General features: G+C 53.6%; 1 protein-coding gene across 4 annotated transcripts in view; it reads right to left on the minus strand.

The window, feature by feature from the left end:
• Positions 1-751: 751 nt before the first annotated feature.
• The window catches only part of LRRK1 (leucine rich repeat kinase 1), a 162805-nt gene continuing 142144 nt past the window's right edge, over positions 752-21412 (minus strand). For all 4 annotated transcript variants that reach the window (XM_055277046.2, XM_063640037.1, XM_055277047.2 and 1 more), the window contains 11 exons: positions 18724-18973; positions 17639-17805; positions 17320-17517; positions 15511-15788; positions 13661-13855; positions 12624-12775; positions 9462-9579; positions 8051-8167; positions 4567-5420; positions 4031-4132; positions 752-2198 (listed from right to left, as the gene is read on the minus strand). In XM_055277046.2, the coding sequence (XP_055133021.1) occupies positions 2021-2198; positions 4031-4132; positions 4567-5420; positions 8051-8167; positions 9462-9579; positions 12624-12775; positions 13661-13855; positions 15511-15788; positions 17320-17517; positions 17639-17805; positions 18724-18973 (2609 nt within the window). In that variant the 3' untranslated portion in view covers positions 752-2020. The remainder of the gene's footprint in view (positions 2199-4030; positions 4133-4566; positions 5421-8050; positions 8168-9461; positions 9580-12623; positions 12776-13660; positions 13856-15510; positions 15789-17319; positions 17518-17638; positions 17806-18723; positions 18974-21412) is intronic.

The following is a 21412-nucleotide window of genomic DNA, read 5'->3' on the forward strand; positions in this document are numbered from 1 at the left end:
CATTACGAACTCTGTAATGAAGATAAGTGAGGTCTTTGTCTCTCATTTGTGTTCCAATTTTTTTTTTCTCAGTTGCTAGTCTTTTAGGCTTTGGACTAATTTTCCATGTAAGTTTCAATTTCATGGAGTCAAGTTCATTAGTCATTTCCTGTATGTTTTTTTTTTAAGAGTCAGGTCTCGCTCTGTCACCCAGGCTAGAAAGCTGGCGTGATCATAGCTCACTGTAACCTCCAACTCCGGGGCTCAAGGGAGTTGAGCCTCCTGCCTTGGCTCCTGGGTAGCTGGGACTTTAGGCCTATGTGATTTCTGTGATGTGATGAGATCCCCTCCCCTGGCTCTGTGAGGCCTGGGGCTGGGCTTTTCCAGGAGTAGGAGAGGGTGAGTTTGGTGCCTGCAAAGCAGCCTGGCCTCGGGGCAGACAGAATCTGGCTTGCATCTGGGGGTTCACTGGGCAGTTGTGGTGCACCGGATTGAGAGGAGAAAGAGAGTGGGACTCCTGAGACTGCTGTGGGATGAGGGTGAGAGAATAGCAGGGAGGTAGACAGGAAGCACAGACCCTCAGCCCCCTGGGACTTGGTGCCCAGGCTGGTAAAAAAGCAGCGTCTCCACCCATGGAAGCTGCTCAGGGGCCACCTGCATGTTGGCACAGTGGGCAAGGAGGGGCTGTCCATTATCCCTAGACAGCGAGTGGGTCTGGGAGGGACTGAGCCTGTGCTGTGGTCATAAGCGCTTGAAAGACAGAGGCCACAGCTTCGTTCTTGAAAGAATCTGTTTATTTTGAGATTAAAAGAGTCTCATCTCCCTGCATATCCTGCAAATACTAAATTTGATCTTTTTAATTTTAGAAAAGGGTCAACAAACTTCAGCTGCAGTATAATCTCTTTTCAAACTCCCATTCTGGTTTAAGGAGCCCCAGAGGGTAACTAACTCTTGACCAAAAAGTGGCTATGTTTGCACATGTGTGTGCGTATATGTGTGCACGTGTGTAATACATGCATGTGCATAATTTATAAAATGTTTGCTGTTGTATCCATAAATCCCCTGTAGACAACATTCTTTTTCATACTCTGCTGTACACGTGTGGAGTGAATGTTTAGCAAATACATAATTTGGTATAAATCCCATACAATGTGATTTTATAGCCAGAAGCCTGACCGCTGAGATATTACTGAATTTTTTTAAGTGATAAACAAGATTATTATGTGCAAACAAACAGGGCTTGTGCTCCAGCGGCATCCAAATTTACTTGACAAAGCTACAAACACAAGGCCCTTTCTGCAGTCCTGCGATTGAGTTTCCCCTGCCTGTTGTCGGGGGAGAGGAATGGAAAGGCTAAGCTGGTGCTCTCGCACTATGTGTCTCTGGGCTTTCCGGCTGTGGCACTTAAAGGAACTCATTCATTCTCTGGATGGGGCAACGCTCCTCACCAGGGTCCTCCAGGGCTTTCCCACACAGAGACCTTCCCGAACACAGGGACATCTGATCTTGGCTCGCCCAAGCTGGCCCAGGCCTCAGGGACTCAGAGGCCTGTGGAATGTGCTGAGAGCCTGAGGTCTCTGGCGGGGAAAGGGCAGGGGTCACAGCTCCCCTCCTGCCCTACCTCAAGTGCTTCCCAGCTGAGGGCCTCTAGTGTAATTCCATCTGAGACCTGGGGATGGCAGGAAGGCCCAGCCCTGCTTTGTTTGACCCAGCTCAGAACAGGATCCTCCACCCTTGCTCCTGCAAACTGATGGAGGAGGCCAGAGGAGGCCCCTCCCAGCCTGATACCACCGTCTTCCCTGGGGCTGTCAAATCAGCAGTTGGGGGATGGGGTATTCAGATAACTCTGCTGCAGAGAACCAGGGAACCTTGGAGCCCCCGCCAGGCGGGTAACTTCTCAGCACTTCTTAGCAGCAAGGAGCTCAGGGGAGAACTCCATCTGTCTTCTAGGTCCTTGGAGAACTAGAGGCCGATGGCAGAGGGGTCAGGCTGCAGCCCGGGGCCAGCCGGCTCTGCATGTGTGACAGTCATTCCACAGGAATTACCTTCTCTTGCGTGTGCAAGCCTCAAGCCGGCCCAGCTCCTCGTAGGACTGGTAGAAAATGTCAAACTCCCTGGCGCCCCAGCCCCTCCAGACAGCCAGGCACCACTCTGTGTTTTCGTTTTCAAAGGTGCACACAACAGTGTCCTTTGCCACCACAGCAGCATCCACCAGCACCCTGCAGAGAGAAGGGGTCTGAGGAAACTCACAGGGGTCCCCACTTGGGTGGGGTTGGGACCCTCCCCCTGTGCCTTCTGAGGAAGGCGGAGCTGGCTAAGGGCAGGGGGGTGTGTCTGCTTGTCAGCCCTCTCTGGGGTGTGCTCAGATGCTCCACTTCTCCCCCGTGGCCCAGGCTGTGGGCTTAGGCTTTCTAAAGTCCAAAGATGGGCTGTGGGCCTGAGTTCACGTCCACAGGCTTTGTCTGTAATAGTCGGACTCCCTGGAAGGCCACAGAGGCAATCAGATCATGCATCCTTGACTCAGCTCCCAAAGCGTCCAGAAAACACCGCTGACCCAAACTTCTGCTTGTGAATGGCCCACGACCGAGTTTACCTCAACTCCCTTGCCACTAAGCTCAGTGTGATTCTTCTCTCATTCTGTTTCTACATGCTTAGGAAATACAGGATTGTATATTAAATGGAAAACCTGCTGCCCCCAAGTCATCACTATATACATGTTTTGAAACTGTGGACAGTTTTGCAGGATCGGTGGGTGTGCTACAAGTTTCCTTTTGGGCCACAGCGTGGCCTCCCTGTGCTGGTGGTGCCCCACCCCGAGCACATACTAATTGCCTTTCCTCCCTGTGTCCCGTGTGTGCAGCCTGTGTGGCACTGAGGTGTTCCTGCAAACTGGGATGTCCAGGGACCTCTGACTCCGCGTGGCCTTGCCAGGGCCTCCCCTTAGGGGAGGAGCCTCCTCATAGTGTGAAAGAGGTAAGGTCTGGCTTTAGGGGATGAATAGGAGAACAACAACAGCTAAACGTTAGGTCCTAACCTGGGTGCTGCACACCCATTTCCTCCAGAAGCCCGACCTATCAGTTCAAGGCTTCTGTCCACAGGCTCTGCCACAGCTCAGGAGCAGATCCAGATCTTGCTTCCAGAACCACTTACAGAGCAAGGGTCACTGGCCCAGGACTCACTGCAAAAGTTCAAAGCTGGCAGGCACGGGAGTGCGACTGCCACGGATGCCTCCTTGGTCACTGTCCTGCTTTGGGAGAAGTTTCTCCACCCTCTTATGCTCCAGATGAAGTAAAAACCCACTTGCCGAGGGATGGGGGATAACTCATGCTGCAGGGAAACAGGCCTAGTGTGAAGTGGAAGAGCTCCAAAGTACACACACACACACACACATTTGAACTGAGGACTTTTCGTAAGGGGGATTTACCGTGTAGGGCTTGGTAGTCAAAGTGAGGAGTGTAAACCCTGTGGGGAGCTGCAGCTGGCGCCAGCCTCACATCACTGCAGCCACGTAGACCCGGACAGGCCACCCTGCTCAGCGTAACTTCGCAGAGGAGACTGGCGTAATCCTGGGTGTACCCACCCACAGACAGGTACTGAGCCATGTCTCAGCCCAGGAAGGGCAGGAGCTGAGACCCCAGGCTTGGAGATGACAAGGTGTGCCTGTGTCATCTGTCCCCATAGGGTGCTGTGTGGGCAGGTGGACACCTCGGGTAGGGTTTCCTGCTTGGCAGGAAGAACAGTGAATCAATGACCTAGATGCATCTGCATGTCAACTGCAGCTGAACTCTGGCCCTGGAGGCATTTGTTAGGTAGGGTACTTGATCTGCAGGTGCACTGGGTACTCCAGAAACAGGCAGCCATGGCCAGTGCAGAGCCCCTAGGAGCTGTCTGTGGGGCCCATCTTGCTTCCACTTTGCCTTACAGCCATGTTAGTGGTTACGCTATTTGGGAGAATGGAAGGGCAGCAAAGCCACTGTGCAGGACCTGGCTGCAGGGCCTTCTGTGCTCATGCTGCTGCCTGGGTCCTAAAGGAGCTGCCACTCAGTCTTACCCATGCGGAGTCAGCTCTCGGGCTTTTAAGACGGCAATGACTCGGCCCCGCTGGGCGCCAGAATCCTTCTCCAGACCAATGACGATAACATCTCCACCGCGCCTAAGCAACCAAAACCCAGAAGGGGAAGCGATTTGTCAGTAGCCGTGCTCTCGGGGGAATGAAGCCGGTGTGCAGAAAGGTGCGGGAGGGAGGCAACAGACATGCAGTTTCTGCTAAGGGATTAAGTTATGGGGAGGGGACAGACCTCAAAGCAGAGGGGAATTTTCCCAGTGGAAACTCAGTCCCCAGTTGACTGTGGCTTTCCTTGTGTGGCATCTTAAGCTCTCTGGCAGGCAATAAGCTTTTGTGCGGCCACTCTTAGATTTGCTAAAGCGATCACTTCCATTCCCAATGGAGGAAACCAACCCTCTTGGAAGAACAGCACCTGCTTCCCCACATGACCTTTAAGGAAGCCAGGGGGCTCTCCTTGCTCTGTCCCCAGAGCGGCAGCAGTGGGCATGCCCTGGATGGTGCCCTCACCTCGGGAAACGTACCTGGGGACCCAAATGAGGTCTCTGACGGCGAGGATCTTGACGGCCTGCAGGTGCTGGCTGAAGGTCTCCCCGTCCATGAGGGTCAGGTCATGCTCAGACCTGTCGGAGGCAGCACTGGGCTCGTGTCGCATGTCTGAGTCCTCGCAGTCGGTGGAGAAAGGCACGCTGGAAGAACTTGCTGGGGAGCTGGGGAGGCTTGAGGGGGACCTGGCAGCCTGGCGGGGTGGGGATGAGGAGTGGGAGGACATGGAGCAGTAGTCGGTGAGTGATTCCTGGTGGATCAGTATCTGCGTGCCCCGCTCCTCACTGTACATGATGCTCACGTCCGCGATGGAGTCCCCCTCAGGCACCTTTGGGTTGGCCGTGTGGCTGGCTGCCGGGGGTTCCGTGTCCAAGGGCCGCACGGGAAACACGTCCCTGAGGGGGCTGGGGTCCCCGCAGAAGTACCGGGCACACAGCTGGTAGGTGGCAGAGTGGTACATCACCAAGGAGTTGCCCTTGTCGTCCAGGCACCAGACGACCTCCTCCCCTCTGCCCTCAGAGCTGCACACGACTGACGTAACCACGGAGGGGGCCACGTAGGGCTCCAGCCGCCTGCAGATCTCCAGGGAGGCACAGTCGATGACAAGGAGGCCCGGCCCATTGCTGTACCAGACCTCGGAGCCGCTGTTGACCACCTCCATGGCCTTCACTGGGTAGGGGTTCTGCCGTGCGTCTTCGTCCGCGATGCTGAACTTGGACCTGTTGGCTGTGTGTGAACACAGGTAGGAGCAGCTGTCCTTTGGGGCGCCCCGCACCACGGGAAACACAGCCACAAGCCCGTCGGCGAGGCCCGCTAAGACCAGGTAGGAATTCTGAAGGAAGGAGACAGGGATGTGTCACGTGCTTCCATTTCACACATTCCAGGAGAGACACAGGGTAGGCACTGGACTCATCTGCACCCACAGCGGGCGGGCAGTCACTTCCCACCCATGCACCTCAGGGCAGCAAATCTCTTAGAAAGGCCGGGGCCGCTCCTGAGGAAGTGCAGCTCTGACTGTGCAGGGCCGTATCTCTATCCCTGCAGCAAAGAAAGGAGCGTGCCACCCAGAGGCAGGGCCTGTGGCACCAAGTGAGGCCGCGTGTCACCTGGACCACATGGGCTGCCTCTGCTTCTGCCAGCTTCTTGCAGGGAGCTGCCTTCTCCTTGAGGCCACCAAGGCCTCCTTCAGAGGCAGGACCTGGTGCCCGCCCTTTTCTGGGTGCTGCTTAACATGACAGCAGTGTGGGCATGGCAAGCGTCTGTGCACTGCCCCCTGCCTGCCACCCCCCCACCAGGCAGTGTTCCATAAGGATGGGCTCCCAGCCCACCAGCATCCCCATGGCACTGGCCTGGCACAGGGAGGGGCTCAGCCTCCTTCATCTTGGTGGCCCTGTGACTCCAAGTGGACGACATGTGTTTGCTGAACTAATTCTGGAAGAAATCGCTTCCTGCTGGGCCCTCTTGTGGAGGCCTGTCTCAGCCTGCTGAGCCCTCATCCCGGCTTACGTCTATCCAGACGCCTGTGGTTCAGCTGACGTTGACAGAGTCCTCAGGGTGCCCCCCACCCCCTCACTGAAGCATGAGCTCTTCTACACCCGCCAGAGGTCACCGGGCAGAGGTCAAAGTTGCAGGGACCCTGCTGAATGCCGGGCCCACCCCAGACCGCCCCGGGGCACCTCCCAGGGCAGAGCCGGGAACAGAGTGCAGCCTCGCAGCCTAGACACCACGTCGGCTGTGGTGGGGGTGGGAAGAGGTCTGCAGAACAAAGCCGGAGTCAGGGCAGAGCAGGGAGCTGGGCCTCATGCCAGTGAGGGGGCAGGGCAGAAAGCCTCCTTGTGGGCAGCTGGGGGAGCTCAGGAGGCTGCTGTGCAGGGCGATGGAATGGAGACCCGTAGCTCACTGTCCAGGACAACATGCTCTAAGCAAGCGTATCGAAATCCAGTCCCAGGACTTTAGGGAAAGAAGGCAGCCAAGGCAAACAGGCTCCAGGTCTCTATCTGCAGTCCTGGCTCAGGCCCTGGCCAGGGCGGTGAGTGCCACGTCCCGGCTGGGTGTGAATGTGTGTGCGCGTGCAAGAATGCAGGCTTTGCCCTGGCGGCCTCGGAGGGGGCAGACACCCTGCACAGGAGGCCCTGCACAGAGCAGGCTTTATTCCCTCTGGTCGTGCAGGAGGTGGTGCCCTGGCTGGGGGCTCTGGCCAGCGGTGGCCTCAATAACACTTTGTGTCGTGTTCTCCTGTGCTCTGGTGCGGGCCTGGTCCCAAGCTGCCTAGCCTCGCTGTGGGGCCATGGTCATAAATGACTCTAAGGTTCATTTCATACCTGTTTTTTTTTTTTTTTTTTTTTTTTTAAAGAAATGAAACTGAAGAAGGGTGAAGAGAAGAGCTCATGTATTTTGCGACCATCCAGAAGTAATAATAATGCTCATTTACCAAGTGCACCGGCCTAGAACTTTGGGTATGCTAGGCCTTCTCTCTGTCTCTTCTTATACCTATTTTGTAGATGGGCAAACTGGAATTAGATGATGACAGTCACCATATTTTAAAAAGCAACACCAGTAAAGGCTCTTGTGCATTTACCGAGGGTGCCTACTGCACAGACAGGCCCCTCAGGGTGGGTGAAACAAGAACTGCCTGAGCCGTGCCTGAATCCTGTGGGCGGAGGAGCCAGGAAAAGCCAGAAGGGCAGCTTCTCAAAGGAAGGGACAAGGCCCTTGGTCTTGAGAACTGAATTGGAGGTGGTCTGGGAAGAGGTGTGGGGAGAGGCTGGGATGTCAAGGGCCCAGCACAGAGTGGGGTGCTTTGTGGGGAGGGTGCCGGGGCCAGCAGGGGCTGGAGGACAGCCTCACAGAGGCTGGGGCTAATCCCAAGGTGCAGCACAGCTGGCTGGGCCCTTTACTGGGGAGAGTGCCCCTTGGGGTCTCATTTAGAAAGGCCAGGGCTAGGAGGTTAAAGAGATGAGTCTGCAGGGCCATGCTGGACAAAGAGAAACTGCGTTTGGTGTAGACGGTGAGTACTTGAGGGGAGGCAGAGATGGAGAGAAGGAGATCAGGACCTCCAGGACCTGGTGATCAAGTGGCTGTGGGGTGGCTCTGGCCTGGGCAGGTGGGAAAGAGGCTCTGGATGCCACTGCCCTCTGAAGGGAAGGGCACACGCATGACTGCTCACCATGCCATTTGCACCAACAGTCATTCCACCTGAGTCAGGGCATTTGCGTGTGAAAGGGGGTTTTCTCTCAGCCCACAGTCTGGCTGGGGACTTGACTTAGGTTTCTGCAAACCGGAAGGCACTAATGATGGACCAGGTCTGATATCTTTCCTCCCACCATCTCTAAGTCTGTGTCCTAGGCCAGGTGGTCCTAGAAGGTGTGGCTCTGCAGGTCCCACCCTGACATAGCTAGGAGATGCCTCCCAGACGTGGAAGTGCATCAGAGACCTGCATACCCGCCTTTGCCCCGACCTCACCTTTTTAATAACAGGCACAGCCAAGAAGCAGGTGACCACAGCTGGAGTATCCAAGGCCCGTTGGGGTGTGTTTAAGGGGCACATGCCCTTGAGGGTGTAGATGTAGATTTTCTGGTCCTGCAGAGGCAGAGAGGTCTACTGTGAGACCCAGGCTGGAAAGTGTCTGGCATTTCCCAAGGCATTCCCATGAGGATGCACTCGGCCTTGGGGATCCCCTATGCGTCTTGGAAAGTTACATGGATTGACACGTTCTGGTGGGTTGTTTATGGATTTCTGTTCTTTGTAGAAACGTTGAAAAAGACAGAATAGTCTAAAGAGGAAACAGAAAATAGCCCGTAATCTATTCCCCAGAGAAAACCACCATTGGGATTTGGGGGCGCAGCCTCTCAGAAGGTGTGCACCTGGTACTGGAAAAGTGGACTCACGCTGCAGTGCTGTCTTCTCACTGTTCTTCCCATGCGACAGCACACTTTAGGCAGATCCCTTGCTCTCATTCATTCTAGGAGATGTTCTGGGAGCATCTCTTGGATGCCTGAGACTGGGGTGCACCTACTTCGGCTAATCTGTTGTCAGATGTTTCTTAACACTGAGATTTCTGAGGCTCAAGTGGTAAGCATGCTTTTGAGATTTCTGATACATATGTGAACACACTTCCAAACTACCCTGGGGAAAAGTTGCACCAATCTATCGCCTCACCCACAGCCTCAGAATTTTTCTTTTTTTTTTTGAGACGGAGTCTCGCTCTGTTGCAAGGCTGGAGTGCAATGGTGCGATCTTGGCTCATTGCAACCTCCACCTCCTGGGTTCAAGCGATTCTCCTGCCTCAGCCTCCTGAGTAGCTGGGAACACTCACGCACCACCATGCCCAGCTAATTTTTGTATTTTTTAGTAGAGACGGGGTTTCACCATGTTGGCCAGGATGGTCTCGATCTCTTGAACTCGTGATCCTCCTATCTTGGCCTCCCAAAGTGCTGGGATTACAGGCGTGAGCCACTGTGCCTAGCCTGCCTCAGAACATTTGTGTTTGGCTAGTTCTCTCGCGATTTCTCAGAAGACCCCTCCTTGGGACTTCTAGGGACTTGCCTGATTTCCCTGCTGTGAAGGCAAGAGGCCTTCAGAGCTGAGTGACTAAAAGTGCTATGGGAAACCCAGGCACATCCCTAGCCTCCTGGGTCTCTTCTCCTGCTGAGGGTCTACATCTGGTCCTCACCATCCCAAATCCCAGCCGCCAGCCAGCAGCAGGCAGAGTTGAGCTCTGGTGACAGGCTGCTACTTCACAGGGTTCATGGCATTACTTGGGGACTGCACGGGGATGCGCTGGGGGTTATCTGAAAGTTCACTTGACCTGGCGTCCTGTATTTTTATGAATGTGGCTCCCGCCCAGGGGCTGCACCCGGTGGGCAGTGCTTACCTCGGTGGCTGTCCACAGGGATCTCTGGACCTGGAGCTGGCAGCTCACCTTCATCCCAGGGCAGCACATCCTCTGCACCTCCATGAGGCCCTTCTCTGTGTTCACCACCGTGTAGTTCCTGTAAGTGGCAGAAACTGTGCGGTCAGTGCCCGGGGGCCAGGGGCTGCCTCCTTCCCCCGGGCCTGGCCTGGCCTGCCAGCTGCGAGCCTCGTCTACCTCCCCTGCTCCCACCCAGGTTTGCATCCCGCTGCGTTCTGAAAGGGCAGAGCCGGGTTCTGCCCGAAGGGTAATGCTTGACCGTTGCCCGCAGGAAGGGCATTCCCCAGGGAAGAAAGGCTGGAGACGGTTGCCCCGGTATGAAGGAGGGGCCCTCCCGCCGGCCATATCCTGCCCACGCGTGTTATGTGGAGAGCTTCTCACTGTAGACTAGACAGAGCCAGGGCTGAAGACAAGCTGGGAGAATTCCAGAGGAGATTAGGTTGGGGCGGGGGAGGGGACTCAAAATGTGCTCCCAGCATGAGTGCTCTGAGGACTAATGGCTTGTCATTTGTGAGAGCCTTGGCTCACCAGGCCGCCTGTCCCTGGCATCGCTGCCTCCCCTCGGCCCGTGGCGGGCATCCTGGGTACCCACTGCATGGCAGAGGAGGCTGAAGCTGATGGGGCTGGGAAGTTACGTACCCCACATCACGCAGCTCTGTCCCTCAAACTCAAGAGAATATGTTAAGCTCATGGATAGCAGTTCTCAATATAAAGTTTCTCCTACCACCAAATTTTAAAAAGCTTCACCACTGTTGACTGATAACATATTTGCAGATGATAGAAATGGTAGAAAATACAGCGAACAAAAACTTCCCTCAGGTGTATTTGTCTCCTTTTCCCATCATTTTTTTTATGCATCAGAAAAACAAAACTAAGATATTCTAATAGCTTTTACTTTGAAAACAATTAAAAATATAGAGAGTCATAAAGAATAATTGCCCCTGTTCCCTGCAACTGGAATTGTGTCCTAAGCGTGTCCTGTTTACCTGCTCGTCTGCCCTGCCTCTCCTTCCTTAATTCTCAGACAGATCTCAAGTCCAGCTCCATCCTGGCTCCCCTGCTTGGCTGCCCGTGTGCTCCCGGCCAGCCCCCTCCTCCCTTCCTGTGAGTGAGTCTCTCTTCAGGCCGCGGTGAGTTTTAAAGAACCTTCACAGGTCACAGGAAGAGGCCTGTGTCTTCGCTCTGGGATGAGTCTTCTGAGCCCTGACAGAACTGTCTCAGGTACCTGGCACGTGTGCGTCTCTAGGCTGGCAGAGCAGGGCCCGGCCCAGCCTCCCAGGACCAGTCTGGCTCCAGGTCCTCCAATTCACCCTCAGAAGTGTCTGACGATGTCCTTGCTTCTAGGGTGGCAGATGTTCCAGGTGCACTTCCTGCCCCAGACCTGGACTCTGCCATGATTCTGATGAGCCCTGGTTCACTTTGGTACTTAGAGACTACAGTCTGGGTCCTAGGGGTGCATATTGGCATTTGGCTGGTCCTTGCTTTTAGGCCTTTTCAGTGAGCAGAGCTGAGATATTTGTGTTTATTTTTCAACTATATCATGAGTCCATCCAATCAATTCAGAACTGCAGGCTTTTACTTACCCTGCTTTACATCTCTTTCCCCTTTAGCCCATGCTGAAAATCATGGTTTCCAGCAACAGCAACATAATTACTCATTAACTTACTCCACAACCACAAGCAGCATCTTAGAATAACAATCCTAACAGTGCTACCAACAATATAATCCCTGAAACCTGTTTAATTAATACGTTTGCTTTTTGTTTTGTCCTTAGAGTACATCCCATCAGGAAGGCATGCTCCATTGCTGTGTTTTAGTGTAACTTCTCTTTTTTTCTGAGGCAGGTCTCACTCTGTCACCCAGGCTGGAGTGCAGTGGCACAATCACCACCCACTGCAGTGGCAAACTCCTGGGTTCAAGTAATCCTTCTGCCTCAGCCTTCTGAGTAGCTGGGACTACAGGTGCTCGCCACCATTCCCAGCTAATTTTTGTTATTTATTTATTTTTGTAAAGATGAGGTTTCACCATGTTTTCCTAGACTGGTCTCAAACTCCTGAACTCAAATGATCCACCTGCCTCAGCCTCCTGAAGTGCTGGGGTTACAGGCGTGAGCCACAAGGCCTGGTCAGAAAAACTTCCTTCCAGCATCATTTCTTAGAGTGCCTCTGTGTCACGACACTCAGTCCTAGTGGCATAAAACCTGATGCAAACTCACAAAGACTGACCTCAGAGAAACTGCGAAGTCTGTTCCATTTATCTTACTATGTCTCAAGCTCATTCCTCAGTGATATTTCCCCACTCTACCCCAGGCACCCTCTCCAAAGGTCATACTCCAGATGCTGTCTTTACTACCGACTGTTCACCTCCCACCCACCCCATGGCAAGCATGTCTTGTCTGACCACCACCTCCTAGTTTTTTGGCTCACCCCACCTAATACTATAACTCTCGAGTTTTTTTTTTTTTTTTTTTTTTTAACTCTAGCATTACCTAGGATCCTTTAGTACTTTCCATTGTGCTCCCTGAATTTATGGCCTCACTTAGGTTCCTTGGTCCATCTCTGTATCACTCCCTTGAAAACACCCCAACGCCCCTGCCCCTCACTCCCTCTTGGCAAAACCACAACTCTGTTTAAACCCACCTTGTTGCCCCTTCTGCAATCTGGGGCAGCAGAGCATGCTTGAGAAAGTCACATAACCAGGCTGACAGGCCTCATTTCCTTTTTAAAAATGTTTTAAATTTTCTAATTTTTTAAAAGATGGGGTCTTGCTATGTTGTTCAGGCTAAACTTGATCTCTTGGGCTCAGGTGATTCTCCTGCCCCAGCCTCTTGAGTGTCTAGGACTGTAGGCACATGCCACAGTGCCCTCATGTCCCCAGACACCCTGGCAGATACCACCCATTTTTGGCATCTCTTAACCACACAACTATACATGCATGTCTCTTTGTGTGGACTTACTTTCTTCTGCTCTCCCTGCTCTTTCTTGAGTGCAGTCTAACCAGGTTCTGGACCCTACTGTCTACTAAATAATTCTCACTGTGGTCAACGTCGACTCCGTTCCCAAATTCCATGGTGGCCTCCCACCCCAAATACAAAGAGGGCAGGAGCAGGCCACAGGAGCTTACCTGGACTCCTCTTTTCCATCCCAAAACACCACGGTGTACTCCTGGCCCTGGGACGAGAAGAAGGCTGTCTGCTTCCCACAGCGCAGCTCATACATGAAGGTGGCAAAGGTCGGGTCCTTCATCTGGCTCACCACCGACAGGGCCAGCGGTCGCTGAGGGAGAGGAGCCACCAGAAGAGAGCAAGGTCACTAACAACCAGATCGGTGCCAATTCTGCCCCTGAGATCAGCCAGCTCCAACCAGGGAGGAATGAAGGATTCTGTTCATTCAGACTAGATCCAAACAAGAGGCAGAAACAGCTTCAGACATCAGGAGCAAACCCATCCAGGTATCTGGGTCACCCTTGGCTATGGCAATTTAAGCTCCTCTGGTCAGGTTCGCTGAACCCTGGGTATTCCAACCCAGGCCCAAGGACACACACTCTTCATCTCACTATATTGCCCAAGCTGGAGTGCACCACAGCCTTGAACTCCTGGGCTCAAGTGATCCTCCTGCCTCAGGCTCCCCAGTGGCTGGGACTATATAAGTCCATGTCACCATGCTCAGATAAGGACAGGCATTCTTCTAAAGAATACCCTGTTTACTCCAAATACATTAAACTAGCTCTGTCTGATTTAATGAGTTTTAACTTTGAAACCACTAGCCTCTTCAAAAACACAAAAATGCCACCAACAAAAAACTAGCCTGAACACTGTAATATGATCCCTGATTCTCACAACCAAACCTTTTCCCCATCACTTTACAAAGAGACACCCACATTCTCTCTGTTCTTGCGTAGGGACTGTATTGTTATAAAGGGGTTTATACACTTTGTTTGCGTGGTGAAGTAACACAAAAGTTGGGGAGGAAAAGGAAGTTTGTTTCCTAAGAGTGACATGCACATACAAAGGCAATGAAAGTAGGTATGTTAGGAGCAGCAAACATCACCCTCTAGAAGAAATGAGCAGAGAAGGGTTGCCAATGGTGATGGGTGGGCAGCCACACACACACACCCTGGGGACCCACAGCTTCCACCACATGGCAGGAGGTCCCAAGTACCTTCTCTGGCTTAGTGTCCCAGCACTCCATCATGAGCGCCTGCAGTCGATGGAACTGCACTTCCTCCGGCTGCCCCAGAACCGGGCGGAAGCCCTTTGACAGCTTCTTGGCAATCTGGAGCTGGTGGTGTCCCAGTGCAGGGCGCTGTCCTGACAGCAACTCGTAGAGCACCATTCCATAGGAGAACATATCTACCTGGGCACAGAACAAGCCTAGTCAGGTCGCTGCCTGGGCCCAGTGGCCTTCACAAGGTGGCCCTCAGGTGGAGGGACCAGGGAGACACAATTAGACAAGGAAAACAAACATTCAACAAACCACCTGACCATGTCCCTCTGTCCATTTATCCATCTATCCTCCCAACTACCCATCCATCCACCTATCTGACCACTTTCTCTTCTATCCATTTATCTATCCATTTTCTCACCCTTCCTTCTTTTCCTCCTTTTCCTCCATCCATCCATGCATTTGCTTGTCTTCCTGTACATTTATCCATTCTTCTCATCTGTCCATCTATCCATCCATCTGACCACCTGTCCTGCACATTTATCCATCTGTCTTCCTATCCTTCCTCTTTTCCATCTACCCATCCATCTGACTTCCCACCATATTGTCCATTTGCCCATTGTCCCATCCATCCATCCATCCATCCTTCTGTCTTTCCGTCCAATAAAACACACTGAGAACTTGCTGTTAGTCACTGATTAAGGACTCCAAGGAGGTCATGGTCGTTATCCTTGAGTACCAAGACAAGGCAGGAAAACACACACCCTCAGCTTAATGTGCTTGGTACTAAAAGTGCTGTGTATTGCAACTCATTAAAACAAGGAGTGTCTCCTGGATCACAACATGTTGTCTCCTCTAATTTTCATAATCGAAAAGGTCCAGCAAGGAAAAATTTATACAGACCCCTATAAGGGTCAAGAAATAACATTTTAGCAGAATGGCTGAGATAGACTTGAGAATTTTAAATGTGAATGTTTCCATGATAATCTGAGTTTCAAGGTGACCTCCTTGTTGAAGTCACCAACTACTATGAAGCTCTTATTTTTGTTGCTCTGACTTGCCTTTTCTATGGGCAACAACCACAGGTGCTGAGCTAATCCATACATGTGCAGGTCATTCCTACAGCAATTAGTCAATGACCATCTGAAAAATCACCAGATAATAAGAAATCATAGACAAGGGAATTTCAATGCTGGGTGATCAATTAACAAGGCTGTCACTAGATGTAATATATGCATGGTAAGATGACTTCAAGTTGTCTGTGTGCCTGCATCTACCAAGTAGCCATCAGGGATAAATGCTCTCAGAAGATCAACATTTAGTCATTGTCTCAGCTGAGGCTGGCAGTGCAGTTGCCCGGGGATGCCAGCTTGTTCTTTCACTCTTCTCCTGGTTTGGCATTCAACTTGGCCAGCACCCTGTGGCCGGGACTTAAGGCCAGGGGTCTTTACCGTCCTTATTCTGTCTGCCCCTCCTGAGCGCCCTGCAAGGGTGGTCCTGTGTCCTCACTGTGCACATCTAAATGTGAGTTGGAGCCCAAATCCAGACCTGTCTCTCTCTTGGACTCTTCATCTGCTGTTTGTTTACAACCTCTACACTGTTACTGAATCAAGGTTTGAGAGCGCTGAGGCTAAGGAGAAGTCAACCTTGCTACAAGCAGACAGACATACGCCCCTGTGCCCTTCTGGTTCAAGCCAGAACCTCCCTTACTGAGCAAGGGAGAGTGAGAAAAATATGCTTTTGGGGATGCTGAGCCCCGAAGCTTCAGGTGCCTCTAGGACTGCCTGGCTAGCCTCAGGGCTGGGCTCCTGCACTGTGGGGCTGGGCCAGGGGATCCAGGCAGGTACCTTCTCATCATATACAATGCGAGGCCTGATCTCTGGGGCCTGGTAGCCAGGAGTGCCCTCCACGCCTAGAGCGCCCTCATGGAATGACTGCCTTGAAATCCCGTAGTCAGATAGCTTGATGTTGACGTGCTCCTTGACGTCAAGGGACCACACCAGAATGTTGTCCGACTTCAGGTCGCAGAAGATGATGTTTTTCTTGTGCAGGTAGGCCAGGCCCGAGGCAATCTGGTAGGCTATTTTTTGGGTGAGCATGTGTCCCAGGGGTATAAAGGAAGAATCTTGCAAAGAAAAACAATTTTCAAATGTATCAAAATTTCGGTTTTGATAGAATCAAATTATCATGATAGCAACTGTCTTTTTGTCTTCCTATCTCCCTAGATACTTTATATATTTTTTTCTTTTTTCTTTTATTGAGACAGAGTCTCACTCTATCACCCAGGCTGGAGTGCAGTGGCACAATCTTGGCTCACTGCAACCTCTGCCTCCAGGGTTCAAGCAATTCTCATGCCTCAGCCTCCCAAGTTGAGCAGCTAGGACTACAGGCGCGTGCCACCATGCCTGGCTAATTTTCGTATTTTTAGTAGACATGGGGTTTCACCATGTTGGCCAGGCTGGTCTTGAATTCCTGGCTTTAAGTGACCTGCCTGCCTGGGCCTCCCAAAGTGTTGGGATTTCACATGTGAGCCACTGCACCTGGCCCCTAGATACTTTATATTCTATTGACACGTTCCCACTATTCACCAGACTGCCATAAGGGACAGAGAATGGCCTGGTTAAATGAGATAGTGTTTAGGATAGAAATACTCATCACTATAGCTTCATTCATGATATCTTATTCCTGGAATTGCTGGCAGTTTTGCTGAATGAGCAAGGATTCAAAATCTCTAGAGTTCATCTCGGGTCAAGACTGTCCTACGTAAAGGGGTGAGTTGCAAGTAGAAGAATTTTGTTTGGCTGGGCGTGGTGGCTCATGCCGGTAATTCCAGCACTTTGGGAGGCTAAAGTGCAGGGATCGATTGAGCTCACAGTTCGAGAACGACCTGGGCAACAGGGCAAAAGGCCATCTCTACAAACAACAACAACAAATTAGCTGGGTGTGGTGGCGTGTGCTTGTAGCTACTCGGGAAGTTGTGGTGGGAGGATTGCTTGAGTTCAGGAGGTCAAAGCTGCAGCGAGCTGAGATTGCACCACTGTACTCCAGCCTGGCCAACAAAGTGAGATCCTGGATAAAACAAAAATAAAGAATTTTGTGTAAAAATTATCTTCCATTGAGGCAGAAGTGATTGATTTTAATAGCACTTCTTCTTCCTTAGTCAAAAGACAGCTACCTTTCACCCTCTGGCAACTCTGGAGTTTAGTTGCTCTTTTCTCAAGGTAAATTACTTCAACATTTTATTTTAAAATATGGTAGGGTCCCACCGACCCCACGGTCTCAGAGTCTCAGCAGTGGTGTTTGCATGTGCAGTTAAGAAGGTGATTCAATGCAGCTCACGTGCTTGGTGCCCTCCCAGCGAGCCTGTTACCATCCTCCTTTTACAGGCAAATAAACTCAGCGGCTTCCTGGACCGCGGCAAAGCCTGGTCTTAGCCGACTCCACAGCGTGCGCTCCCCCGTCCTCGCCAAGGCTCTGCCTAGTGACTGGACCTGGCGAGGTGCCCGGCCTCACACCCAGGGGATGATCACACGAGCCATGGGTTGGGCGTGCCCTGGGCTCGCCAAGGCCACCTGAGGCTCTACCCCCGTGCCAGGCAGGAGGTGCCCGGGGCTCTTTTGGTCTCAGGGGCCGGGTGGGGAGGCGCGCCGCGGTACCTCTGGCGTTCTCCGACAGCACGGTGTTGAGGCTGCTGAGCGGCGCGAGCTCCAGGGCGAAGCAGAGTGGGTGGATGCTGATGCCGATGAGCGCCACGATGCAGGGGTGCTGCAGCGCGTGCAGCATGCTGGCCTCCTGCCGGAACTCGGAGAAGTTCTTCATGGCATCCGTGGCCCGCAGATGCCTCAGCATGGTGTCTGCCAGGGACAGCGCAGTGTCAGCCAGCAGGACGTGGGGTGCCTGCAGCCTCAGGCACCAGAGCTTAGACCCGGGCAGCATATGTCTGAGAAAAACAGCACCAACCTGGGACCCGCTTACCTGCCGGTACGTTAGCAAAGTTCTTGAATTTTTTGATGTGGAAGCGCTTGACGGCCACGGGCTGGCCCTGGTACCGGGCCCGGTAGATGACGGTGCCACTGCCGCCCTGGCCCAGGACGCTGCCCTCGTCCTCGCTGTGCTCCAGCTTGCTGTTTTCCAGGAAGAGCCTGCCACACACGCCCGGCATCAGCCACATCACCCCACCCCGACGCGGATGGGTCCTGGGCTGGGCCATTTGTCCCAACCATGGCCGAGAGTCATGGTTCAAAGCCATCTGTGAGGCTGGACAGATCTGGGCCACCCCGGCCCTGCCGCTTGCGGGTGGGCACGCCTGGGTGGGTTATGCAGGCTTGCTAAGCCTCGGTCTCCTCTGTAAAGTGGGCTCAGGACAGGAACGGCCTCAGAGGTGGTGATGGCTGGCACAGGGTGAACCCCACGGAAGTGGTGGCCATAGAGAAAGGGTCCCTTTGGAGGTTTTCTTCTGAAAGGTGACGTTTCCTATTTCCTCCCCGATTCTCTGAAAGGTGACGTTTCCTATTTCCTCCCCGATTCTCTCCCTAGTTATCATCTGGGTTAGCACAGGCAGAATAAACTCTAAGAACAGATTTGAGGGGTCCAAGGCTCAGCGCTAGGGCTGCAGACAGGAGTCAGCGTTTGACAAAGAAGGTAAACCAGGCTCTGGGTGGGAGCTCTCCCTTCCTGAATGCCTGAGGAGTGCCGGCTGCGCTTACCTGCTGGCCCTGGAGCTGGTGGGGAGGTAGGAGTGGAAAGGAGAGGCAGCTCAGGAGAGAGCAGCTCTGGCTATGAGGGGAAGGGGGAGCCGTATGGGGAGGCAGGATGGCTGCACTTGCAAAGCACTCTTCCCAGCTGGGCCTATCAAGGCCTCCAAAATGGAAAGCCAGAAGCCTGGTTCCCTTCAGGCGGCCGAGGATGGGAACCTAAAAGGTACTGAGATTGGTGGGAAGCCATGGCTGGGGCACCTGCCCGCCCCGGAGGGGTCTTCCTGGAGATCACTCGGCAACTGCACAGTGAGGAGCACCCCCTGTGACCTGCCCTGTGTTCTGGGAGGGGCCTTCAGGGCATACCTGGCTGGGAAGTCGGTCATGAACAGTTCAGGGACCAGCTCCTGGAGCGGCACGGGGAGGTCCGGGTGTCGGGGGCAGGAGATGAAGTCCCGCTCGATGGCCGTCAGGACACAGTCTTCCATGTCGAAGTACTGCACCTCCTCTGATTTCTCACTGGGGTCCATGTGCTGGGCCCAGGCTGTCTCGCAGACCGGGCAAGGCACGTACTGCTCCATGAGTGGGGTCCCGTCGCTCTCTGTGGCCGTCAGGGCTAAATAAGGACAGAGCAGGAGACAGCTTCACAAGAAGGTGGTGCAGGAACGCCCCCGAGCAGCACTCTGCACCCCAGGCCCTGAGGCCTTCACAGAAGGGGAGCTGCCTGTCCTGGCCTGTACCCAAGAGAGAGGCTGAAACCCACTGCCACATGTGGGTGCCTTTTTGGAGAGCGCAATTGTTTGTCCTGAAAGATGTGTCCAGGGAGGGTTCAGGATGCTTCTGAGAACTGTCCAGTGGTCGGGACACTGAGCAGGCTGGCTGGGGGACCTGAGAGGAGGGCGGGGATCCCTCCTGCATGACTGGGCCCTAACAGGTCATTGCAGACTAGGTCTGAGCTATCCTCCAACAATCACAGCAGTGTGGAAGGCACCCTTCTTACAATTAGAAACAGCAGGTTTACAATGTCCATGAAGGGCAATGCAGGGGGAGAAATGAGTGCAAATTATCATAGACGAAACTCAGTCACCGGACACGGGATCCCCCCACGCCTGAGAGGAGGTGCAGAGAAACACCCTCCAAGGTACCCTGCGGAGGTGCCCTCTGGGCAGGCCAACTGCCTGCTTCATGCAGGGTAGGAGGTGGATGCCTAGAACTTTCCAGGCACATCTGATATCTGCAGGTCCATGCGTAAGGCATCCCGTTGGGAGGGCCCCTGGCTGGGAATGGCGGCTCCAGGCGGCCTGTCTCAGGTGCTTACCAGAACCCTTTCCATCTCAGGTGACTGTCTAAGGGACCCACCTGCCAAATGCCCAGCACCTGCTGTTGGGGCAACACTGGCTGGTGGGGAGCTGCAAAGTGCCCAGAAGGGTTCACATGGGCCTAAGGGCCCCCTTAGATGGCCAAGTGCCTCCCAAATCACTATGACACACACACCCAACTGCCTTCTCCGAGGGCTCCTTTCTAAGCCTTTTTTCCTTGCAGGTCACCCTTCCTGCCAACAGCGTGAAGGACCCCAATCCTGACAGAGACCAGACCTGGGATCTGGAAGGTGTATCCTGAGTGCATTCTGCCACTGCTCCTTAGCCACCTTCCCTGATGCTCTCTGGGACGCAGGCATTGCATGCAGGTCAGGCCGGCCCAGGAGGCTGGGGGACCCGCCGAGACTTGCAGGGGCAGCACTGGAATTCCAAACCCGCTCTCCAGTCACTTGCTTGGCCTCCAGCGTTCAGGGGCTGAGGCTCTCGGGGCAGCCTCTCCCACAGCGGCTTGCCCCATTAAGCCCCCGATGGCCTCCCCTCTGCAGGCTGCTCTGGGAGTCGCCTCCACCCCAGGAGCAAAACAAACAGGCGGCCTCAGCAACTTCACTCAAAGAATACTTCTTTCAGGTGAACTATCAATGAAGAAACAGATCGAAAGGGTCTGAGAAGGGCTGTGTTAGTGGTTTGATCACCGCTGGGATGGGTGGGGCGGCAGGGAAGGAGAGCAAGGCCCCTTGGTGGCCACGGCTCCCCTCCATCCCTGCCCCTGCACAGAGGATAAATTTCCATCTGCCGGCTCCCCCGCAATTTCAGCCACACCATCCTCACTGTGGAAACAAGACATGTGTGAGCTCACACTGAGCCTCTCCGTGGACCACTCGTGGTACCAGTGTCATCCTTCTTGCCACGCCAGTGGGCAGCTGGCAGGCCGCTTCCCTGCACATTCCCAGTGGGGTCCAAGCCCAATCTTCCCCATGGTACTCCCCGCCAATGACAGAGCTGGACTTCTCGGGGGCCAGGACTCCCACCAAAGTGTGTTAAGACCCCCTAGTTGAAGATGGCCAAATAGGAACAGCTCCAGTCTACAGCCTCTAGCATGAGCGACGCAGAAGATGGGTGATTTCTGCATTTCTATCTGAGGTACTGGGTTCATCTCACTAGGGAGTGCCAGACAGTGGGTGCAGGACAGCGGGTGCAGTGCACTGTGCATGAACCAAAGCAGGCCGAGGCATTGCCTCACTTGGGAAGTGCAAGGGGTCAGGAAGTTCCATTTCCTATTCAAAGAAAGGGGTGACAGACGGCACCTGGAAAATCAGGTCACTCCCACCCTAATACTGTGCATTTCCAACCGGCTTAAAAAATGGCACACCAGGAGATTATATCCCACACCTGGCTCGGAGGGTCCTATGCCCACGGAGCCTCACTGATTGCTAGCACAGCAGTCTGAGATTAAACTGCAAGGTGGCAGTGAGGCTGGGGGAGGGGCGCCTGCCATTGCCCAGGCTTGCTTAGGGGAACAAAGCAGCCAGGAAGCTCGAACTAGTTGGAGCCCACCACAGCTCAAGGAGGCCTGCCTGCTTCTGTAGGCTCCACCTCTAGGGGCAGGGCACAGACAAACAAAAAGACAGCAGTAACTTCTGCAGAATTAAATGTCCCTGTCTGACAGCTTTGAAGAGAGTAGTGGTTCTCCCAGCACACAGCTGGACATCTGAGAATGGGCAAGACTGCCTCCTCAA

The sequence above is a fragment of the Symphalangus syndactylus genome, chromosome 5 (assembly GCF_028878055.3).
Source record: "Symphalangus syndactylus isolate Jambi chromosome 5, NHGRI_mSymSyn1-v2.1_pri, whole genome shotgun sequence".
In the NCBI taxonomy this organism is placed as follows: domain Eukaryota; kingdom Metazoa; phylum Chordata; class Mammalia; order Primates; family Hylobatidae; genus Symphalangus; species Symphalangus syndactylus.